This window comes from Orcinus orca, chromosome 3 (assembly GCF_937001465.1).
Source record: "Orcinus orca chromosome 3, mOrcOrc1.1, whole genome shotgun sequence".
NCBI classification, from domain to species: domain Eukaryota; kingdom Metazoa; phylum Chordata; class Mammalia; order Artiodactyla; family Delphinidae; genus Orcinus; species Orcinus orca.
In genome coordinates, this window is record NC_064561.1 from 175,558,921 (window position 1) to 175,584,068 (window position 25,148).

Genomic DNA, 25,148 nt, shown 5'->3' on the forward strand with positions numbered 1-25,148 from the left:
TCTCTGGAAAATTGTATTTTCTACCCCAATGCACAGTAATGTTAATAAAGCTAATCAAGAGTTAGTTACATGTAAAATTTACTTTTATTATAAACTAATTAAGAATTGTCCTGTAATTTCAACCTTTTTCATATTCTCGTATATCTGTCCTCTCTAAAATTGGAGTCAATAAATGCCATTCATCTGAAACCTAGTAAGCGATGGGAAAATCATTCTAAAATGCGTGTGGTGTTTTGGCTATTGTCCTGACTGTTTTGTCCTTGCCAGGTGTTATGTCAGGGTTGTAATATTATGATATATTGCTTATTGTCGCAATTACCTTTGTCAAAGTACATCTTGGTTCCGTGCTTGACATGTGTGAACCAAGTAATGAGACAGAGAATCGTGGTTTGTTTTCATGGAGTATTGATCAAATACACGACTGATTCTATAAAAGATGCACAGATTTGATTATTTCATGATGCATATTTCAGGAGCACATAAGTCATATTTTTGATTGAAATTGCTTTAAAATGGGACTGTCTATTTGTAGTGAGGTGGATGGACCTAGAGACTGTCACACAGAGTGAAGTAAGTCAGAAAGAGAAAAACAAATACCGTATGCTAACACATGTATATGGAATCTAAAAAAAAAATGGTTCTGAAAAACCTAGGGGCAGGACAGGAATAAAGACACAGACATAGAGAATGGAGTTGAAGACACGGGGAGGGGGAAGGGTAAGCTGGGACGAAGTAAGAGAGTGGCATGGCCATATATACACTACCAAATGTAAAATAGATAGCTAGTGGGAAGCAGCCGCATGGCACAGGGAGATCAGCTCAGTGCTTTGTGTCCACCTAGAGGGGTGGGATAGGGAGGGTGGGAGGGAGAGGCAAGAGGGAGGGGATATGGGGATATATGTATATGTATAGTTGATTCACTTTGTTACAAATCCGAAACTAACACACCATTGCAAAGCAGTTATACTCCAATAAAGATGTTAAAAAAAAAAAAAAAAAACGGGACTCTCAAGTGCCACCGTTAGATCCTGCCTGGAGAGCATTTGTAGGTTTCTAGAGACTATTTTATGAATCTATTCAGAATTGACAACTTTGTTTGACTTGCTAGCTACATATGCAAGTTCATCAGAGCAAAGTCACATCATCTCTTTAAAAAAGCAAATAACCAGGACATGCAATGTTTTTGCTTTATAGATTGTTAAATTATTTATATGACAGTAAAGATTTTTTTCCATTTTATTGACATCTCCAAAAGTCTTTGCACTATTGTATCTGTTTCAACTTTCATTGCCCTGGAGATGCATTATCGTGGAGGAGGGGACATGGCCAGTGCAAGCCATTGTGTCAGGGTGGACTGTCCTGAAAGAAATAGCCAAAGAAGTCTCAGAGGGAAGCTGCCCATTGGTAGGTAGAATGCTGACCACTAACCTTAAAGGCCCCCTCTTATTCTGCCATGACTCACTCCCCTCCATTGAGCAGTGACCTCCAGGAGGATAGGGACGAGGGGGAAAGCCCTTGGCTACAGTTCATCACTGTCGTCCCAGTACCTACCTCATTCTCCTCCATTTTGCAGTCAGTTCCCATCTGCCTCTGCCCCATCATTGGTCCTTCTTCCCTTCCAGAGGCTCTCCCACATCTCAGCCTGCCCATGGCCTGGGCATCAGAGCCCACCCCTTGACTCCGTCTCCATGCCTGACAGCTTCAACAGCAGCAGTGGGGAAACTATGTTCTTGGCATCCAGAATGAAACTCTGAATGCACTCCCCGTAGATGCGTTATATTCTGGTGATTAGCCCTATTATACCATTAGTATGGATTAAATGATTTTTTGCAAGCTATCGCAAACTTCACCATCTGGTATGTACTATTTTCTTGGGACTCTGTTTTCTAAATTGCAAGAAAAAGGATTACAACTGTACTTTTGTTATGCCCTTCATGATGAAATTGGGACTGGATGGAAATGGTTTTATTTCCTTGCTTGACTTTTTTTCCAGAAACTGTATAGATTCCGAAATACCAAGTCTTACCTATTTTAGCTAATTGACTTATTATCCAATATCTGATGATGAAAAACTATTTTTGCATTTTTTAGACGTTCCATCAGGGAATTAGAGGGAAGGGTAAGGTCTTGAAGGCAAAGATTATGTGAACCTATGCTTATTAAGAGAAGACATGTTATTTTCCCGCAAAAACAAATGGCCCGTGTCATGTCAAATCTGAAGTCTCATTTGAAATTAAAAAAACATGTTCTGTCCTTAGAAAGAAAGAAGTAAGGAACTTGAAGTTTGTTTATACATATTAGAAATTATACTATTGTCTAAAAAACAGCCAAAGAGGCAGGTTAAGGATGGGATAATGATTATACCATAATCCATGTGTATATAATTACCCTCCTTCAAAAAAGAAGTGACTTTGTATGATGGTTAAGATAACATGAGAAAACTTGTGATGTCACGTCCTCCCTCCCCCACCCAACTCACTCTACTTACCCCAGTCCCCTCTCAAACACACACAGTAAAAAATAGTAGTATACTTACACTCTTCTATACTTCTTTTCATTCCCAAAGTGAGTATGAAATTTGATTAAAGAAAATTTGCTTACAAAGGAAATGGGCAAACTGTGGCAAAGATCCCATCTAAAAAGAAAGTAAGAAAATAAACCACATTTTCTCATACAAAGTATGATTAAATAATGAGGCCAGGAACTCCTTTCTCCATCACTTGTAGTACCAGCCACATTAGCGGCACCGATTTAAACACTGTATCTCCTCTTTGTTCTCCTACTGTGCGTTGCTGTGATGGCAAAGATAACCAGCCATCAGAGATCATGTGAGATCAGGGTGAATTCTACATTGTGTGAGAGCCATTAATATTTTACATACTGTCTACCCTTCAGGCATTAAGGTATTACATCACTATTTATACAATAGAATGTGTTACTGATTGGAAGGTTTTGAGTGTTTTAGCATCCTGATAATTAAGTAGGAGATATAATTATATTAATGCAATTAACACGTATCAAAAGGTAGACCTTTCAGTTATTTCAGATGTTTCCGATATTGTCTGGTATAAAAACAACTGCTTGATTAACTAATTTGTCTTGTTAGAAATGTCTTTTTGTAGGTCAGGATGAGATCATTTGAAAAAAAATCTACTCTTTGGAGAACTTTTAAACCACCAAAAGAAAAAAAAAAAATCCCACTTAAGACCTGGAGTCGAATTATACGGTCATTTTAGTTCTCAGAATTCAAAGCATAGATGGCTGGAATAATGTGCGTGTTATAATTCTAGGCTACTCTTCAATAAATAATACATGTCATTTCTGTTTCACTGAAGCTGTCACTTACTGCTCTAAATGACTTTCAATGCAGGGCCCAGCCTGCTCTCCCAGAGTGCACTCCAGCTCAATTCCAAACCTGAAGGGTCCTTCCAGTATCCAGCCAGCTACCATAGCAACCAGACCTTGGCCCTGGGTGAGACAGCCCCGTCGCAGCTCCCTGCCCGCAGCGCACAAGCCCGAGGTGCAGGCCAGAGTTTCAGCCAGGTACGTGCGGGGATGGGGCCCTCTGCTGTGTTGGACTTGGGGCTCCAAGGAGCCAGGCAGGAAGCAGGGTTGTCAAATGGCTATGGTGTCCCCTCCTGCCTTTTTTACGAGTGCTCTACAACTTTGGAGAGATGCCCTCTGTGCTGTGAGTGAAGGAAATGAATAATACAATATGATTATAGAGTAACTCGGAGTTATAAGCATATTTTCTGCAGGAATGTCTGTGAATTGCTCATGTTCTATCTGCTTTATATATACTTACCTATGTAAATATGCAAATGTGTGCCTGGTTCCTATTTCCGTGTTGATATGTGATGTAAATATGACATACATTCTGAGTTTGTAAGGGCACCTGGAACACATTTTCTCTCCATAAAAAAAAAAAAAAGTGGGCTTCCCTGGTGGCGCAGTGGTTGAGAGTCCGCCTGCCGATGCAGGGGACACGGGTTCGTGCCCCGGTCCGGGAGGATCCCACGTGCCGCGGAGTGGCTGGGCTCGTGAGCCATGGCCGCTGAGCCTGCGCGTCCGGAGCCTGTGCTCCACAACGGGAAAGGCCACAGCGGTGAGAGGCCCGCGTACCGCAAAAAAAAAAAAAAAAAAAAAAAAAAAAAAAGCATGAAATTATTATTTGGGGTTAATCATACAAAGGAACACAGTATAAATGCATCAACACATATACAGAACTGTTCTGAAGATACTTGTGATTAGGGTAGGAATAGTTATACTTTGTCAAGTTTGATTTTGAAATGTGCTCTTAGTTGTTTCTTTAAGATATGTACTTGTTCTTATAGTTTCAATGTACACATTTATTAGCTGCAGTTAAAATCAGCTCTTGGTAAAAAGTGGCTACCAACCTCAATTTTTTTTTCAAAAACATGTAGATGTTGTAATGTGTGTGTGTGTGTGTGTGTGTGTGTGTACCATTTAATACTTCAGTTTTGATAATTTGGGGGTGCAGGCTATATTCAATCAGCCCTCCAGAATTAATCTATTGGAGGCCTATCTTGTTTTAAGCTATTTTATACTGATTTTCAGTATAAAAGGGCCTGAGACCTTTTAATCTCTGTGCATTCATTCCTGGAATGAAGAACCCCCAACCCCAAAAGCACTACTTAAACTGAAGAGCTTAATTTCATCCTTTCTGCATTTATTGGACAGTGCCTCTAGGCCAGAAACCCTTCCCCAGGCCCACTACCTACCACAGGCTACTGTAACAACAAAACTCATCTCTGTCACCAATTTATGGTTATTAGGCATCCATATGTCTTTCCAACTAAACTAAAAGCTACCTCAGGGCAGGGCCATTTTCATCTTTTATCACTAGGCCCTAGCCATCCACATGGCCCCCAAGAAATGTCTGCAGACAGAGAGGAGTCAGTGAGAGTTAGAATGTCATCGTGCATTCCTGGGTGGCGCAGTGGTTGAGAGTCCGCCTGCCAATGCAGGGGACACGGGTTCAAGCTCTGGTCCGGGAAGATCCCACATGCTGCGTAGCAGCTAAGCCCGTGCACCACAACTACTGAGCCTGCTCTCCAGAGCCCGCGAGCCACAACTACTGAGCCCACATGCCACAACTACTGAACCCGCGTGCCTAGAGCCCGTGCTCCGCAGCAAGAGAAGCCACTGCAACGAGAAGCCCGCGCACCACAACCAAGAGTAGCCCCAGCTCGGTGCAACTAGAGAAAGCCCACATGCAGCAACAAAGACCCAACTCAGCCAAAAATAAATAAATAAATAAATTTATTTTTTTTTAAATGGCATCGTACGGTCACCATGAGATGCTTTTCATAGGTGATATGAACATAAATGAAGCATAAGCTGAAAAGTCTCAGTGCATTTAAACTATTAAAGTTAAATGATTGTCCCAGCTATCTATTAAAAACATGATTGTCTTTTTCAGGTAAAACCCTGATCCATCAGTGGCTTTGTAACTTTTACCTTCTTGTGATGCCAAGGTTATGTGGATAAGAGGGGATGGTAAATAAAACATCCCACTGAGATGGACCCGTCCCCCCATGGTGGTCTAGTGCATGACCCGGTTCAGAGGGTGCGCCCACTTTAGATGGAGAGCTGGAGGTGTATGGTGCTTGGGAAGGGAAGGACCTCGAAGTCACTGAGTCCAGGTCCATGCACCCAGATTAACCCTGGAGTTGTGTTATTTCCCAGCTCCTGGATCACTGCTCTTTCAAAGCACTGGTCTCTTCTGCCTCCCTTACAGAAATGTTTTAGGACACAAGAGGGAATGTCTAAAAAAAAGTGTTTTTTAATTAATTAGAAAAAATTATTTAATGTACGTGCATTTATCATATATACAAAATAGTCCTTATTGTTTGTTTACGTAAGAACATTATATAATGTTTGAAATACTGAGTGATGTTATTAGCATAGCAAACGTTATTGGATTTTTTAATCTTATTTTGTTTTATTAAAAGATGAAATGGAAGCTATAGGATATTTTTTCTCTAGGTATAGTTTTTTTTTTTTTTTTTCTCTCAAAAGCATCCCATTCTCGAAAGGAACTATTTTTCATCTTCCCATCTATACTGACTCTCTTTGACAGTGATACAGTGATCATGGTGGAATATATGTAATTTTGAATCCTTTGGAAGCAAGCAAGTGGATTACAGTCCTTTTTTTACCCTTCTATCTGTCCATACTTCTAGGTCCAAGGGGCCAGAAATATTCAGAAATAAGGAATATAGTATACTCAAATTAACCTATGAAAGGTATGAATTTAGCTTTTACCAGTTTTCTAGAACTTCTAAGACATGTAGCTAGTAAAACAATAAAGTTCTGCCTTTCTTTTATTTTTATCTTTTAATACTCATCCTTGGCTTTTTCTCATAAATATCTAAGACCCCTATAATTTGAGTTGAAAACATTAAGTCAAATGAAAAAAAAAATCAGATTTCCCATAGCTGGGCATCATGGAAAATCGAACTATCAGTATCAAAACAAAAAAATCAGTTAATTATCAACTTGATTTGTGAGCGTCTTATAAGCTCAATGGACACATAGGACTAACTGTTAAATCAAAGCTTTCTTATTTATAGAATTTTATAAAATTAATCGTTACCATTTATTGAGGCCTGGAAGTAACCTGTTTCACATACATCCTCTTATTTAATCCCCACAACAGGGCTGTACTAACATTTGCATTTTAAAGATGCAAAAACTAAAACTCAACGCATTTAGAGAAGTTGTACCATTTTAAGGCAGCAGTAGTAAGAATGGGGACAGATTCTTGAATGAATTGAAGTCTAATCATTTCGAAAGTGTTTCGTAGGTTTCCTTTTATATGTTGACTGTTTCAATTAAATATATCTACAGCTTGACCCTATTAAGAGCTCTATACGTGTGAACAAACAGTATGGTGATTGATCTAATTCCATGTTGCTGGAGTTATTTCTATCATCCGCCAGTCGCCATGGAAGGGAAACCGTGAAAGCTCAAAGGACAGATTGGGCCTCACACTAAAAGTCTGCCTTAAAGTTTAATCAGAAAACTTGGTTGTAAAGATATCAAAGCTCTATATTTGAAGGCATCTATAAATGTGCATGTTCAAGGTGATACCTTCAGTTTGAGCCAAAGGTTACTGGCCTACACTCATTTACCTGACAGGTGGGTGGTTGAAGTCTGAATATTCAAACCAGGGGGATATTCTAATCCACTTCATTGGCGGGAGGGAGGCTGCCGGTGGATAGCGGAATCCTGTTTATTTTAGCAAAGTGGCGGATCTGGTACCATGATTCACTTTCAGCTTCAATATGCTGTAGTGTGAAAGGCGTGTTTTATTGTGACTTCAAAATCATGTCGGAGAAATGCTGAACTAGTAAATCAGTATTTTTACTCAGCATTTAGTGTTATAATACCCTTGAAAGCAGGGAGGCTACATCCCATTCCCGTAACATCTCCTTTCTTCAGATTATCCTAAGAATCCCTGTCTTCCAGGAGTTTTGCACAGCCCTGTGACACATTCTTTTCAATATTCTGAATGGCTCATTCCTTCCAGGCTAGATTGATTTTTAGAATATCCTATTGTCATAAAGTGCCAAAAGGACCAGTAAAGTTCAAATAATGGCTCACAGATGCCAGACCAGGTTAATAAGGTCAATAATCTAGCTCATAAATCACGTCAGAATATAATTTCAAAGGAATATCATGTTCAAAGATTCTTTCAATTTTTAACAAACGCTAGTTTGTTCAACATAATAAATGTTTGTTGGGTGATCATCGCCAGGCTGTACTCCAGGCCCTGGTGCATAGCCTGCCTTGCCCTACCATGTCAGTCTGAAAGAACTATGAGTCACAAAATTGCCAAAATTACGAAAATCCTTGAAAGTCATTCTCTTCAGACTCTAAGATGAGTTCACGGGACTGGGCTGGAGGAGAGAGAGAGCGTAAGATCCTTCCCATCAGACCCCAAGGCCTTTCCAGAAAGTGACGTGAGCTGATTCATCGTTATTCTTTGCCGCACCCCCGCGCTCTGCTCAGCCGCCCTGCAGCTCCCCATCCCAGCCTCTAAGGCTGTGTGTAGACTACCCCTCCGTCCCGCTCTTCCTCGTCTGAGTCAACCTTGGGCTTTGTGTGGCTCCTGTGAGGTGCCCCAATCAAAACAGAGCTGCTTTTCCAGTTGCATTTATAGATCTCTGGGCTATTCTTTTTTTTTTTTTTTTTTTTTTTTTTTTTTTGCGGTACGCAGGCCTCTCACTGTTGTGGCCTCTCCCGTTGCGGAGTACAGGCTTCGGACGCGCAGGCTCAGCGGCCATGGCTCACGGACCCAGCCGCTCCGCGGCATGTGGGATCTTCCCGGACCGGGGCACGAACCCGTGTCCCCTGCATCGGCAGGCGGACTCTCAACCACTGCGCCACCAGGGAGGCCCCTCTGGGCTATTCTTTAATGCCTTCAAGATGTTATGTGTGCTTACTGTATGCCATGAGCTATTATATGTGCTTGGGCTGGAGAAGTAAAGAGAACAGACATGATCCCTGTCCTTAAGGAACTTATATTCTAGTAGCAGCAATGGGAATTCAGAAAGTCAACACAGTGAATAAGTAAGTTGCATAGTTTGTTAGAAGGTGATGAATTCTATAAGGAAGGAAAGGATGCAGACTAGAATGAGCGGCCTCCAGAGTCCAGGATGGGGTGTGGCATATGGGGCCTTTGCCCCAAGTTTGGGGCAAAGACACGAAGGAGAAGAGAGGGAAGCTGTGTGGCTGTCTGGGGGACAGCAAAGGCAGAGGCTCCTGGATGAGGTGAACTGGCATGTTGACAGGACAGCAAGGAGGCCCAGGTGGCCAGAGAGGGGAGCAGGAGTTTGTAAGTAGATGGGAAGCCAAGTTGGCCATCAGTTGATCATCATGATGACCTTGTCCTTTCCTGGAAGTGGAAAGAGGAGGTGGCAGAGAATTTTGAGCAGAGGCACAACGTGGCCCGACTTCTGTGTTGAAAGCATCATTTTGTCATCTCACATATAACATCCTATAGTTAGTTGCATGTAAGTCTATCTCTTCCTATCAGATGGCCTTGCTGCAAGAGAGGAAACCATACAAAATTAATGTCCATATCTTGAGTGACTGACCCAGGGTTCACCAAATATTCATCACGTTCCTCAAACCACAGCCTTCTTGATGCTCATACTGCAAAGGCTGTGGATGGGTGCAGAAGCTGGGTCTTCTCCAGGTTTTGCCTGCTTCCACTCACATCCAATTTCCTGTGCATTATATGAAATGCCGAACGTAAAACTTCTGGCCCAGAAGAGTCCCTCTAAAAGTGTTGGTTTCTCCCCATGGCCAAACACAAAGTAGTCTTATCAAGTGTTTCCTTCCTCAAAGAAACAAAAGAAGCAAGAAATAGGAAAGTATACACCTGTACACAGAATACTGGCAAAGAAGTACAGGAACCAAAAGATTTTAAAACCACTTTCATATCCAGCAGAACTGAAGTGAGCCTTGTGTGCATTCATGATCCTAGGAAATGCCTGCTTACTGCAGGAAATTAAGAATTGTATGACAGTTTATTAAAATAAAGCTTGAACGGTGGTAGATACACTAAAAAAGCAGTCAGCTTTTCGAGAAGCAACTTGCCATTTCTTTTGGTCTGGCCTGTCTATGTAATGTTGCACTGCCTTTTATGTCTTAAAAGTTCTCATTTGTGCTATATTATAATTATAAATACACCATCTGCTCACTCCTGCCAGAGGCTGACGAGTTTGGAACATTGGTTATTGGTGCACTTCTACATCAGGTAGATGTGAAGGTCAAGGGGATGGAGAACTCTGGATGGTGGTGGGATGGACACAGAGACACCCAGGGCTCAAAGGAGGCAGCAATCCCCCAATAAACACCTGCTTCTTGATAACTGAATGCAAGAAGTTATACAGAGAGCTGGTGTGACATCACTCCAGTTTGCTGACTTAGGAAAGAAGTTGTTGCTGGTAGCACCTGTAAAGAGAAAAGTCACTAAAAAACTTGGAAACCACAAAATTGGTGAGCTGTCTTTAGTGTAGAATGTATACACTATGCTGCATTTAGAGGAGAAATCATGTCATTTTGTATACGTTGTCCGGCATATCTGTGGGAAACTGGCAGCTTGTTTGTCTTTAAGGTAGGTTTCAGAAGATTACCTGTGGGAAATCCTTTCTCCATGCTCTGCTTTAAAATCTTATCCATTTTCTCTTTCCAGTAGAAATATATTTAATCTGGTTTCAATAACTGAAACATTTCTCGTTGTGGGGAGGGTGTGTACGTGTTTTACTGTAACATTTCTTCTGAGTGAAGGTTTGGGGGTATTAAGGTTATACTAAGTGAGCCTCTTGCTGAAGGAAAAGTCTTACAGAGTGTAGTTTTGCCAAGGCTCATGTTTTTTTGGAAAGAGTTGCCATCAAAAAAATCTCTCTTAGAGATAAATTTCTATGACACGCATGTCATTGTTTTAGTTTTTTCTTCCTTATTTTCTTTCCACTTGGTAGACCATAGAAATGGTCACGTGAAATACTTTTGAGAATATTTATTGATGATGACCCTAATCATACTTTTTATTAAAGGGATGTCAGAGGGAAGGAAAAACCAGTACCCAGCATGCAAAAGTCTGCACTACCCTGTTTATACTAGTGACTTAGGGGTTCTGGGCAATGGACCACTACCACCCCCTTCTCCTTCTGCCTGCCTGCCTGCAGTGACAGGGGTGATGTTATTTGCAAGGTATTTCACTCTCTCTCTCTCTCTCTCTCCATCCCTCCCTCTTGATCCTCCATAATTTGGGGGCCCTTATGCAAAGAGAAGGCAATAAGGGTGGCCCCCATTATTATCTCAAACATTATAGCTCTTATTTAATTGAGATGTTCTCATCCGAGGAAGAAATTATTTTCAAGTGTCTTCATTTTGCAATTACTTAAGTTTAATTTGCTCTGGGGACCACCTTTCAGTGTTAGTGTAACTTCCCCACCAGGTAAACCCAGCCTTCCTTTCCTCACTTCATCCCAGTGGTGATGCCTTCAGGGATGGTGTGTAAACTGCGCACAGAAGCTGTCTCTTCATGTTACGTTTCATATGAGTTTTCACCCCAAGCAGCGCTCCTCAAAGGAATTGCTAGACAAGGCACTTGATTTTATTTGGTTATTTCCAAAATCAAATCTTTCTCACAGAACCAGGATTTTCTATCTTGGGAATTATTTAGAGAGTGGCCTTTCTTCTGAGGACAATTTCAGAAGAGAAGTTACTGAGATTTGGGGAGCCATGATAGTAGTGTTCAAGCAAATTGATTTCATCCCAGAGAGTCAAGGGCACAAAACGTACTTTGGGGGTGTAGATTCATTTTACTTGCATTGTGTTGTATTACAGGCACACTTCATATAATACCGAAATGAGACTTTGGCATTTTGGAGTTGGTGGTTTCTTCTCGTTTCCAAGTTGTGAGAGTAGATGGCTCTGTCCATCTTCCTGTGCAAGCCTAGAACCCTGTGCCAACTTACCCTAGAAAGGTCAACACATTCTCAGACATTTTAATCAGCAGCGTGTAGCTGATATTACAAAATCATGTTACCAGATCGTTCTGGTTTAGCAATGGATTTCTTCAAAGATGTCATCTTAAAGCCATGTCCTCTTTTTTTTGTTTGTATTCAAAAGTTATTCAGGCTTCTTAACTCACTGAAAGAATGTTCTCTGGTCATTGCTATTATTTTCTCACCACTTACTCCTATCTGTACTTGCATTCCTTCAAACACCAGCCAGACTCCTTCCCACCAAATCTACTCTCCATTCCTGTGTTTGGGCTCTTCTGTGGCGCTGGCCCTGATGCCTCTGCCTTCCTTTGAAACGTACTCTCCAGCTCTGCCTCTGCGACACCGTTTGTGCCCAGGAGCACCATTCCTGGCGGTGACCTCAGTCCCTACAACCAGGGTGACCTACAAAAGGGAGAAGTCGTGAGATGAGTGATGCCAGGAAAATGAAAAGTGATGAACACAGTCTGCTGGGGGAGCAGACTGCTGATCCCAAGTCATTAGGCTCCCATCTGGGAGGCCACAAAACACAGGCTCCAGCTTCCCATTCCTGACATTGCTGGCCCGGCTGCCCAGCATTCTGGGCAGATATTCCTCCTGACCCGGAGTTAGGGGCCTCGCTGACAATTCCAGGCAACTTGGCAGGTCTAAACGCATCTCCACAAGGACTGCTTGTAAATCATGGGTCTGCTCTATAAAACGTGGTTGTGCTCGGTGACAGTGCTAACTCATGATCCAAAGTCACAATTCCTTAGAGAGTTCAGGCTGTCAAGTCCCTTGTTAACTGGCTGTAAGCATTGGGTTTTTGTTTTGGTCTTTTGAGCTGCCAAATCGAGAGTGAGGCTTAAATAAGTTTCCAAGTTTGAAGAATTTTTCCCCCTTGTCACCCTTATGCTGTCTCTACCCTCTTTACAGAAGATACAACCTGAAAAGGTCAGGAAACAGCTATGCTGAGAATTCAGGCCTAATGCCATGTTCTGGTCCAAGAGAGCCATATTTTGGGGGTTGGAATTTCCCAATAAAAAAAACAAAACAAAACAAACCATGTAATTGTGAGCCAGATATTATTCTGTAACAACAAAAATATAGCAATTTTAGATCTCCAAAATAATGTCAAGATAATGTGCCCCAGACTCTGCCTACTGGAAACTCTTTAATCAGAGCATCTACTTAACAGTGTTCTGCTTCCTTGTCGATTTCACATAGATGGGTTCCCCACTTTGGAGGGGTGGGAAAGACATTTAAAGTAGTCCTTTGGTTTGAGACTGATTCGGAGAGCTGGGAATGACAGCCCCGGTAGGAATTGTCCTGGTCAGTAGCCCGTACTGTGTGATCCAGGACAGTATTGGGGCTACAGCTTATCCAAATGTTTCCAAAAAATCTTGTATCATCATTTATCTCTTATTTATCATTATCAGTAAAAAAATGTTCAATGCTCATCACTTGTACACACACATTTACAAATAGTAGAATGTAATAGTCATTAGTTTAAGAAAAAGTTAAGTTTTAGAACTTTAACATTGGATTTACAGTTTTATTTATAGTTCTAACATATGTTTAAGGTAGAACTGAGCTTCCATGACAGTAAAGTAGATGAAATTCTATGTGTGTTGAAATGTGCTTATATTACCTTTAATCCAATGACCTAGGTCATAATAAACCATCCTATGAATCAGGCAGCTGTCTTGAAATGTATCCTTAAGAGTTGCTAAATGAAATTACACAATGGAACAAAACATAAACACAAGAGTGGAGATAAGCTCCCAAAAGATTACTCTTTGTTCAATTGATATTAAAAATAAATTTTTCTGTTTAGCCAAGGACCATTCTTAGGTACTTATTATTCTGTAGACTATTGGAATGGAGTATAATACCCCCAGGTTATTTATTAAAAACTGCAGAAGGGCTTACCTAACTGTGCAATCCAGGAAGGTAGCCACTAGATACATGTGACAGCTTAAATTCAAATTAATTCAAATTAAATGTGTGTTAAAATCCAGTGCATGTGTCTAGGGCCCATGTGTCTAATGGCTACCATATTGGACAGTACAGATATAGAACATTTCCAACATAGACAATACCCATCTTAAAATGCATATACAGTTTTATTGTTTATGTTTTTCTTTTTTACTTGTAGAAAAGTTACTGGCAACATTTCACCAAGATCCTACCATATTTTAAAAGGTTTTTGAATTGGTTGCTATAGCCTGTCAAAATACCTGGAAATAGTTTGGCGGTTCTCAAAACTTTTATAGACTTGGGGGCCATTTAAGAATCCTTATGAATAATATTCAGCAGAGTTAGCACTTCTCCAGTTGGAAGTTCCAGCATATTAAAGGGAAAATAAATTATTTGCAAAATTTATTCAAGGTTTCCCTAGGATCCATGTTATTCTAAAACTTAAAGACTAGAATACTACATGATGTTGTTTTAATTTATATTAGGGTACTTTAGTATTTATTTTATTGAAAACTATGCTACTAGGGAATGGGATCTTTGATGTCACATAGCGTTATTAATATTATATATCCAAGACATACCAAAAAGTATTTGTCCTGTTGTCAGCAGGGAACTTTCCTTAGACCCTCTGGGGTTCTTTCTCCTCCTCATGTGCCTGTGGGAAAGATTTCCAGAAATTCCTGTTGGAGGCTTTTCTGTCACTTGACAGCTGGGTTCTGCACAGTGGAATGTTGCTCAGGCCCCAGGAGAGCTTCCAAAGAAAAGTGAAGAAAGACAGTCCCTATCTGCACCTTAGCAGTAGTTCTCAGACCAGCAGCATCTTCCGGGAGACTGTTAGCCATGCAGACCCTCAGGCCCACTTCAGAGCCCTGAATCGGAATCTCTTCTAGATCAGAGGCTTGCAAACTTTAAACAAGCATCATCATCACCTTGAGAACATGATAAAACACAGATCCCTGGGCCCCTCCCCCAGAGCTCCCCACTCAGTAAATGTGGGGTGATGCTGCTGCTACTTCTAATGCTGACTGATGGAACGGGGACCACACTTGGAAAACCACTGCTCTAGGGATGACTTGTTCTTATATTCGATTGTACATTAGAATCACCTGGTGAGCTTCCCCAAAGCCTGATGTTTGGGTTCCCCCTCCAGAGATCCTGAATTAAATGGCTAGTGGATACAGCCTGGGTACTGAGATTTTTTTCAAAAGTTCCCCTGGCAATTATAACATGCAGCCAGGTTTGAGAAGCCCAGGCTATACATTTCATGCCCAGAACTTCTACTGGGAGGGAAGCACAATTAGATGTAAGCAGCTCCCCACCCCCATGACTCTGGATGATATTAGACAATATCTCTGGGGTCCAGGTGAGCACACCAGCTCTGCAGAGCTTCTCCACCATGGAAACCCTCATGCCAAAGCCTCGGGACCAGTTTTATTAACCATTCCTTCACTGATTCCACAAACATTCGTGGTATCTCTGCTATGAATCCTTCTTGTTCTCGTTGCTGGAGGCGCATTACTGAACAAAATCATGGCGCTTACATTTTACTTCCACTCCTACTGTTGGACTCAAAATAATTGCTTTGTGATGCTAAAGAAAACCCAGAACTGGATAGTAGTTAAAGTGGTAAATACCGTTTCGATTCAGAAAAGAATTTAAGTATTGCACTAGGGGAAGAGAGATCTCAGTATAGAACTGGGCTCAATTTTGAAAACAACAAGGAAAAGGAGGAATGTTTAGCCAAGGAGTAGCTTGGAGGTCAGTGGGTGGAAAATCACTAAGAGGAAATGTCAGGGCTTGGGGGGAGATTCTGGCTAAACAGACCTAACAGGATTCTTGCTGAAGACAGGCCAGAGTGATGCGACATTGCCTGGGAGATGGTGGAGAATGAGGAACTGGAACAGGTATGGAGGGTGACCAGACACTGGGAGTGGAGGATTCTTGCTAAAACTGGGCAGTGCAGAGCCATGTTGAGAAGGGAGTTCAGAGGAGCCTGACTAGAGTTTGGTCAAGGAGAGAAACTTTGTCAGTGGATTGATGAATACATACATATACACACCCACATATGCAAATATGTGAAATATATACATCATATATGAATGCACACACATATATATATACACCCACGTATGCAAATATGTGAAATATATACATCATATATGAATAAATACACACACACATCTCCCACAGAATGTCTTTCAACAGACTCTCTTCCTATCTAGGATACTCTTAATAGAGGATTTTGATATTGGTCCACTAACTCCCTCAGAGCTTCACATGAATCTGACATCCAGATAAAATTTGGAACGCTGTGTGTGCGATGGTCTGTTTTTTGCCAATTGCAGTTCCAAAGCGAGTGGAGAGGCAACATTGAAACTCTTAATGTAGAGCATCTGTTCGGTCTCTCTCTCTCTCCCCCTTCCCTCCATCTCACCCGCATCCTCCTCCCTACCTAATTCCCACCCCTAATTTCAGAACCTGCTCTCCCCAGTTTCTCTTTTTTCTGTGTACAGTCCTACCCCCTTTTCACACCAGCCTGCTCTCAAAAAACTTTTCTGCTCCTCCGGGAAAGCCTGGAAGATCCCAGAGCTCCTGCCCAGAAGTGGTTGACAATGTAGTGTTTTCATTCGAATGCAAATTTATCTCTGGACCAGATTCAAGGAAAGTGCTTTCCCCTCCAACTGTCTCTCCAGCTCCACCCCAGCCCTTGTTGTCTTTTGTGTTCTTGAAAATAGACCAGAGGCAACTGGCTTTCAATTTGAAGACACAGCTGCAGGGGGCTCTTAAAAGCGAGCTGGAGAGAGAGAGAGAGATGCTGAAAGATTTGGAGCCCAGCGTTAAAATCTAGAAAAGGGAGGGTTTTTTAGTCTTTTCATTTACAACTGCTCTGCTTCCTCTGGAAATGCTTTTTCTTTTAAAGCCTGAAAGCCCAAGCATATTTATTCCGACTTCATATTTTCCCCTCCTTTTAACTTATCCACAAAGAAGAACCAACGGGAAAATGGCAACAGAATAAACTCCACGAAGTATGCTTATTTCTTACGTTCTCCAGATAAGTAGGCAACTTGGCCAATTTCAGAGGTAGAAACTGTATCCAATGAAATGCCCGTGCGAGTGGGGGGCGGGATGGGGAGGAAAGGCTGGACGCCTGAATTTCTCGTTAAAACTAACAGATCGGGACTGCCTGCAGGTAGATCCCGATGGCCCCGCTGGCTGGCCTTTTCAGAGCGTTCGGAGACTATTGCGATGCCTCTGCTCTTCCAGAAACCTCTGAGATTTGTGAGCAGCATACGTGTCCCACTTGTCAGACGGGATCCCCATCCCCTGGTCAGCCGCCCTTTGCTCTCCGGTTTTTGTTTGTTTGTTTGTTTGTTTGTTCTTTCGGTCGGACAGGAGCCGCTCCCAAGCGGCCGGAGGGGCGCGTGCGTCTCCATACCCCGCGCGGTTCTGCTTCTCGGGGGCCCCGGCGCGCCCGCGCCGCCCGGGGTCGCCGGGGCCGGGCGGCGCGCGCGGGGTGTTCCCTCTGCTTGCCGCTGGCTAAGAGCGCGTGTTCTCTGCTCTCCCGCGCACAGGGCACCACGAGCCGCGCGGGGCACCTGGCGGGGCCCGAGCCCGCGCCGCCGCCGCCGCCGCCGCCGCCGCCGCTGCGGGAGCCGTTCGCGCCCAGCCTGGGCAGCGCCTTCCACCTGCCCGACGCGCCGCCCGCCGCTGCCGCCGCCGCCGCCGCGCTCTACTACTCGAGCTCCACGCTGCCCGCGCCCCCGCGCGGGGGCTCCCCGCTGGCCGCGCCCCAGGGCGGCTCGCCCACCAAGCTGCAGCGCGGAGGCTCGGCCCCCGAGGGCGCCTCCTACGCCGCGCCGCGCGGCTCCTCGCCCAAGCAGTCGCCCAGCCGCCTGGCCAAGTCCTACAGCACCAGCTCGCCCATCAACATCGTCGTGTCCTCGGCCGGCCTGTCCCCGATCCGCGTGACCTCGCCCCCCACCGTGCAGTCCACCCTCTCCTCCTCGCCCATCCACCAGCTGAGCTCCACCATCGGCACGTACGCCACCCTGTCGCCCACCAAGCGTCTGGTCCACGCGTCCGAGCCGTACGGCAAGCACACGCAGGAGCTGTATGCCACGGCCACCCTCCAGAGGCCGGGCAGCCTGGCAGGTAAAGGGCTTGCCGCCCGCCTCCCGCGGCTCGGCCCCGGGGGCGCCTGGGCGCGTGCTGGGGCCCCGGGCATGAGGCAGGCAGGCAGCTGGGCTGGAGCCAACTCAGGCTGGGCGTGTCCGTGGGCAGGTTTTCAGCATCCGCTGAAGGAAGGGAAGGCCAGGGTGTCCCTAGGTAGGCTGTGGTAGCATCTGAACTCAAAGCTATCGGTTGCTTCTGTTTGGAAGTAATGCAGTCTCCCAAACTCTTAGTGCTCTCTCTCTCTCTCACTCTCTCTGTCTCTGTGTCTCTCTCTCTCTCCCTCTCCCTCTGTCCCCCTCTCCCCTTCTCCCTCTCCCTCTCTCTCCCTCCCATCCCCTGCCAATCTGAAGACGAAGATATCCATCCTTAAAGTCAAGTTTAATAAAGAATCACATAGGGCTTCCCTGGTGGCGCAGTGGCTGAGAGTCCGCCTGCCGATGCAGGGGACACGGGTTCGTGCCCCGGCCCGGGAAGATCCCACATGCCGCGGAGCGGCTGGGCCCGTGAGCCATGGCCGCTGAGCCTGCGCGTCCGGAGCCTGTGCTCTGCAACGGGAGAGGCCACAACAGTGAGAGGCCCAAGTACCGCAAAAAAAAAAAATAAATAAAAGAATCACATAGACCTGTTGATCATATCCAGAAAAAGAGTGTAGAGAATAAAAATAACACTTTCTGTGATCACCCAGGTAGTTATCTACATTCAGTTGTAGAAAAAAGTAAGGAGTTTTCCCAAAGCAGACATTCACCTTACAAAGATTTCAGTAGTAATGAAAAGTTAACCCATGATTAATTGCCTTGAATTTTTACTACTTTATGATGGCTCGAATTTATTATATTTTGTCTAAGTTTAGTCACTGGGAAAAGGAAGGGACGCTCCCATACCTGTCATTGAAATTACATAGATTCCAGCAATGGGGAAAAAGTAACCAGTGATGAAGTCCCTTGAGTTTGTTGCCTGCTTATTAAAGGGATGGGGGAGCTGGGCTGGACTGGGGTTTGGGGATGAAGCCTGCTTTTCTCTGCCAGTTCAGAGGAGGTAACACTTCTGTGGTCGTTATGCCCATCAAAAACCAGGCTGAACTGGCGAGTGTCTGCTGGTAGCACCATATGTTCAGCTTAAACAAGACACTATGATTGAACGACTAAAGTTTTGTCTCCTAAAACATCTGACAACTAACCCGGATTTACTGTCTTTTTTTTTTTTCCTCTTTTGAAGGTATTTGGTAATTGTGTCACTCTAGTAACATGCTGCACTCATATGTTTCCCTTCTTGACATAAATGGATGACTGTGAAGATAAATAAGATTAAAAGGAACTTGGAAGCATGCGAGAGGCATGTCCAAGGGCCTTTTCAATTCAACACAGTAATTGCTGGTGTGGACTGGCCTGGCGTAGCAGGACGCAGGCTGCAATTCCGCTGCCCCCCAAATCTGCTAAGAATGCTTATTCTCTCACTCACTCCTTCTCTCTCTGTAATAGAATTTTGGAAGTGACACGCACTGATGCCAACCTAGTGCCAGTATCCAAATACCTATTATGTAGGGACTCAGGAGTGGCAATCTAGTTGGAAGACAGGGCTAGGGAGACCTGTATGGAATCTTCTTTTATATAAGTTTGGAAACTTTGTTTTAGAAGTGTGTAAAATAAGTTACTAGATCGTGGCAAGGAGTGGGAACCTGGGGGAGCTTGTGGGAGACTCAAGCCCCAGGACCCACTTCCCAGCCACCAGAGAGAAGAGGCAGCTCAGCCCCAGAGAGGCCCAGGTGACTTGCTAAAGGCCATTTCATCCCCTGCACAGACCTGGGGAAAGAAACCAGGAGTCTTAGCTTGCAGCTCTTTATCTCAGTGATCATACTTGCTAAACTTGGGCATGTTCCACTCTATCATTTTAGTAAAAATAGGGAGTGTGGGTCTGGTGGCGGGGGGACGTGAATGGGGCGGGGAGAGAGCCTGACAGCTCCTTATGTCACTGAATGTAGGAAGAAGCTTTAAAAGTAAATGTGTCGTGAAGATCGCTTGTACTCTAATATCTGGAGTGAATGTTTCTGAGGATATGATGCGTGCGCGCGCGCGCGTGTGTGTGTGTGTGTGTGTGTGTGTGTGTGTGTGTGTGTGTCTGTGTCTGTTTGTGGGTAGGAAGGCTTTGGCCAGAATTAAGAGAACTTCAGTTGTTCAACACAATCCCATGTGCCTTCACTTCCCTCCTCATTTCCATCCATTCCTCAAATTCTCTGACACGATTTCCTTTTTGCTCCCTGCTGGGAAAAGAATTCGCTGTGCCATTGAAGATTCTCGATTTATGAGCTACAGCGAGCACTTTTCATGTTTGAATTACTTTGTTTCAAATGCATACTTTTAAATATTCATTTAAAGGTTTTTTCATGCAAATTGCTGCTGGTGGGTTTTTGAGTTCCAAATTATTCTATAACTCTGCATAAATACTTGGGTTGCATAAGATCCTTGGCCCTATTTAGAATTTAGCAAACTACGGCCCAGGAAAGGTGAGGGGACCGAGTCTAACCTTTGTGAGAGATCAGGAATCTTGGAGCTTTTGGCCTCCATACCTAAATCTGTATGCTTGGGACCGTTCCAGGCATCGTAAAGTTTGGAGCCACCTGGTTTGCTCACTGAAAGCACAAAGTCAAGACTGAAAAATAGCGTTTGCGTTTTCAGGATCGTGATTTTGGAGGTTTGTCACTGATAGCTAGGAAGTGTGAATACAGGGTAGACAGTGACTTACACTGTTGGGTGCATTCATTCCTTTAATTATTTATTAAGCATCTCTTAGGTACCGGCACTGATTTAGACCCTAGGGATACAGAATTCATCAATATCAACCAAAATCCCTGGCCTCATTTCAGCTGGAGAAGACAGAAAAGTCACAGGAATTCTTAGCAGAGTGGCCAGGGAAAGCTCCACTTGGAAGGTAACTTTTGAGTCAATTATGAAGGCAGTGAGGGTGCTGGCCGTATTAATATCCAGCGGAATGGTGTTCTGACCAGAAGGAGCAGCAGTCTCAAAGGCTGGTAAATGAAGGCGTGTCTGATGTGATTGCAGAAGAGCAAGAAGACCAGTGAGGGTGCATCAGAGAAAAGGGGGCAAAGAAATGACACAAGGTCAGCAAAGTGACTAGCAACGTGGGGCTGGAAGGCCTCATATCATCAGTCTTGATGAAGATTTCAGGATGCTGGCTGTGCCCCTCCCCAGGAGCTGTTGTGCATCTGTGCAGAGGAGGGACACAATGTGGCTTAGTCTGTAACAGAATACGCTGTAGGGGATCAAGGGCAAGAGCAAGAATACGTGTTGGGAGGTAATTACAGTAACATGTAAGCAAAAGACGGTGATGGCTTGGGCCGGCATGGTAGCATTGGAGGTTATGAAAAGTGGTGTAATCCTGGATATGTATATATGGTAGAGCTGACCGGATTGTCTCATGGACTAGGTGATGACAGTAAGAGAAAGAGGACTCAAGGATGCCACCGACTCAACAACCAGTAGAATGGAGTCACCATTGACTGAGATGGGGCAGGATACAGAGGGATCTGCTTGGTTTGGGGGCAGTGCTGGTGTATATCAAGATCATGGATTTGGATGTGTGATATCTGTCTATCAAAAGGTACATGTGAAGTAGACTGTTGGATACACAAGTTGGAGTTCAGGGGAGAAGCCCAGGCTGGAGATAAAAATTAGGGAGTCATCAGCAAGTAGATGGTATTTGAAACCATGAGTCTTAGAAGATACTACATAGGAAGTAAGTTTAGAGAGAAGAGGTCCAAGGACTGAGCCCAGATGCCTCCCACCAATGTAGAGGTCTAGGAGCTGAGCGGGAACCCAGACAAAAGAAAGATAAGCCAGAAGTGTAGGTCAGTGTCATTTCTTAGAAGCCAAGAGAATAGCATGTCTCATGTAGTTTCTAACAAAAACTTAATGAGGTAGGTGTGATTCTTACCCCCATTGTGCAGATTTGAAAACTGAGGCTTATTATCAATGATAAGTCTCTTGCCCAAAGTTATCGATACTTTGGCTGGAAATGACAGGGATGCGATTTGAACCTAGATCACTTTGAATCCAGCATCTCTATACTCTTCAATACACATGATACATGGATACAGGTAGTGTATTTTGTGTTATTGAAGAAAAACACCAAAGATGTAGAAATACAGTATAAGTTTTCAACTTATTTAGATGACCAGTGATTTTCAAGAAGCAAAAATATCCCAAAAATGTGTCAACATCCTGTTGAATATGACTAGCAGCACCAATTTTTGTTCAATTTCATAAAGCAGATTACATAATCCTTTCATTTTCCAGTTTAGAGCAAAATTAATCCTGTTAAAAATAGAAATCTGAGTTGTAAATATGTATTAAAGTTAAGTCGAACATCAGAAGCTTATTTTTAAGTAAAAATGAAATGGATTAAATGAAGATTCTTAGCCAACGATTGTAATCAAAACTGACCTAATATGGAGAGGAATTTGGTCCAGGCGTGTCTGTCTTGTAACCCTGCCAAAGGGACATCAAACGCACTGTTTAGAGGGGATCACACACTATAAATCCCACATTCCACGTATTTGGAGATCTGATTCATTCCCTGATTTGTTAATACTTTCAGGTGCACCTGTTATAAGAAAGAAAAAGAAAAAAAAAAAAGCCTAATCCTAGATAAAAAGCTTTGCAATCTGCACTGTCAGGTTCTCAGAGGAAACCTGAAGTCTCCTCAGGTAATGAGTGAGTTTGTTTATCCCACAGCCCTTGGGATGTGGTCGGAATGCAATGTGATACCTGGCTGCTTCAGCCCCTTTAAATTGCATTTCCTGAAGGTGATCTCTCCCTGCCTGTGGACAAATGCTTGAAGGACTCTTGTGAACCTTCTGGCTCACCCTCAAGTTAAAAAAGAAAAGAAAAAATCCCAGTTTAGATTTACTAATTAGAATGTGATCAGCCTGTGATATCAGTCAACACTTTCATCTTCTTTCCAAGGTGGTTACAGCTGGCTGTCTAGAACTTCCAGGGGTTCTTTGGAACTGGACCTCACTGGGGACCCTTCCCCAACTGCAGAAGCTCCAGTGCTTTCCCCGCTGGCCATGCCCCTCAGCCCCTTCCCCCTCCTGAGAAGCTCATGCTCTCAGAGCCCCGGCCCTGCCCAGGCATCTCCTTCTGGCTCAGAAAGTAAAGTAGATCTCTCTCTTGCACTGTGCACTGAGCCATCCTGCACCCCAATGCACTTGGGGAGTATGGGCCGATTCCCACTCATTGACTGTCTCCAGCTTCCACCAATAAAGTGATGATTCAGCCAGCCATTTTCCCTCTACAGCTCTGGGATCCCATTTCACAGCAGGGAACCCACATCTGAGTGGAAGCCCGCTCTCTCCAGGCTTTCTCTCCAGAGACAGCAGGTACTAAAATCTCTTCAGCAAACCTCCTCTGTACTTGCTGACCCCTGTCTAACAGCCTCCATGTGCCTGGGGGCCCGGGACTCCCAGACATTCCTTTTAAAGTCACTCCGTGCAGCATCTGATTGCAACATACATAGTATCTGATTGCTCTCCAATTGCTGTCCATCCAGGTCAGACAGCAGCAGGCAGTGTCGTTTTAATACCCCGTTTCTGTGAGTTCATAGCTGGATCTGGAACTAAGTGTTTGGGATGCTAGGGACCCCAAAGGCTTTCCTGATGCCTTTCTTTTTTGTTTATTCACAGAAATTAATATCTTCCCTTCTCTCCCTGCCACATGGCGACCTTGCTAGTTAAAATGGGGTAAACAGGTCTTTTTTGTTCTTTTGTAAGAGAGTGGCATCTTTATGTAGACTTCTGTGCTAGCCTTTCCAATGTTATTGATACTTACATGATTTTGATCATGCTTTAATTTAACGGGGAACATGTAAATTTTAAAAATGACAGTGTGTCTTGGACAACAGTTAAGCTAACATGACTCTCTCCGCTCATTTGCCTCCCCCAGCCTCAGACCCTCTGAAAAATAGAGTACAGAATTACAGTGGAGAATGCAGTCACAAAAGAGACAAGAACACAGAGACCAGCGGGTGGGTGTCACCAACAAGCAAGCCATTGAAAATGTTCTAGAAAGCAGAGTAGATAGGAATGATAAGCAATGAAAATGTAGAAGTTTCTCCCGAGAATCTGCTATGTCAGCGTGGCGGAGGTGGCTGTCTCATGTGAATGTTTGGCCAGGTTCAACCTTCAGAGTTCGGCTGGGGGGCTGAAGAGAAGTGAGGCTCAGGGTGGAGGGATTCATTGAAAGCCAGAGCTTGAGACAGTAGCTCCCTCCTCCCATTGCATCCCCTCCCTCCTACCAAGATGGCGACCCTGTGGCCAGCGTTTACTCCAGGGGGAAGACCAGGTGTGATCTCTTAAAAAAACTGAACAAACTGCCTGAGAAAGTGAGACTTCAGTTATGGCTGTTAGTGGCCTAGATAAAGTTCATTGCATACAGGCTTGTGGGGTGATGGGCTGGCAGGGGGCTGAGAGCTGCCACCCACATTCTCATTCTGCAGGAAGGCTGCCAGCCCATATGCCCACCCTTCTCATCATAAATTCTAATACAGGGACGCACAGTGGAAAACATTTCTATTGATGTCGTAGCAGAAGACGCTGCCTCTGGGTTTCTCCTTCTCAAATGTGAGAAATTAGCAAGGATTACTGAGGAATTTGGGTGAATTAGTGGCATTGAAAAAAGAAAAAACAGAAAAATGAACTGCCTCTCAGAAGAAACAGAGATGATTTACAGAAAAGGGGGAGGTTAAAAGAAACAAGATAAAACTTTAGATTCAGTACTGAGAAAGATTTAAGAAGATCTTGTATTTATTAAGTAAGAACTGTGTTGATATGTGAAAGGATCAAAGAACAAGAAAATCTCTTTAGGCTGTAAAAAATATAACTACCCACATTAAAAATTTGATAGAATGAGTGGGAAATAGTCAAGGAAATCACTGGGAAAGGAGAACATAAAGGGAAAGAGACAGAAAATGAGAATAATGCAGCAAGAGCCAAAAAGGACAAATCTGGGAGATCTGACATATTACTAACAGCCCCAGAAAGAAAATGGAGAGAAGCAAATTATCGATGAAGTAATGCAGAACAATTCCTCAGAGCTGGGGGACCTGTGTCTTCATAGGAAATACCCTACACTTGGAATAGAAAATATTTCGTCTTCTACATCATGAAATTTCACAGCACCGACATAAAATAGACCCTGAAACCTAGGGAGAGGAATAAAACAGATGCCACCTGACTTTCAGTAGTGATATGGTAGGAAAAGAACACTCAGATGATGCTCTCAAAGTTCTGAGGGAAAGTAAGTTTCAACCTAAAATCTGTACACGGCCACATTATCCGTCATCTATAAAAAGAGTATCAGATATTTTCAGACTTGCAAGTACTCATGGAATCTCTCTCTTAGGCACCCTTTCCTAGAAAGTTACCACAATTGGAGGATGTATTCTAGCTAAATAAGGGCA

At 43.7% G+C, this 25,148-nt stretch overlaps 1 protein-coding gene across 6 annotated transcripts in view; it reads left to right on the forward strand.

The window, feature by feature from the left end:
• Window positions 1-25,148, forward strand: part of CTNND2 (catenin delta 2) — a 947,506-nt gene that overhangs the window by 517,303 nt on the left and 405,055 nt on the right. For all 6 annotated transcript variants that reach the window (XM_004274484.4, XM_033436579.2, XM_033436580.2 and 3 more), the window contains 2 exons: window positions 3,371-3,543; window positions 17,075-17,654. In XM_004274484.4, coding sequence (XP_004274532.1) covers window positions 3,371-3,543; window positions 17,075-17,654 — 753 coding nt within the window. The remainder of the gene's footprint in view (window positions 1-3,370; window positions 3,544-17,074; window positions 17,655-25,148) is intronic.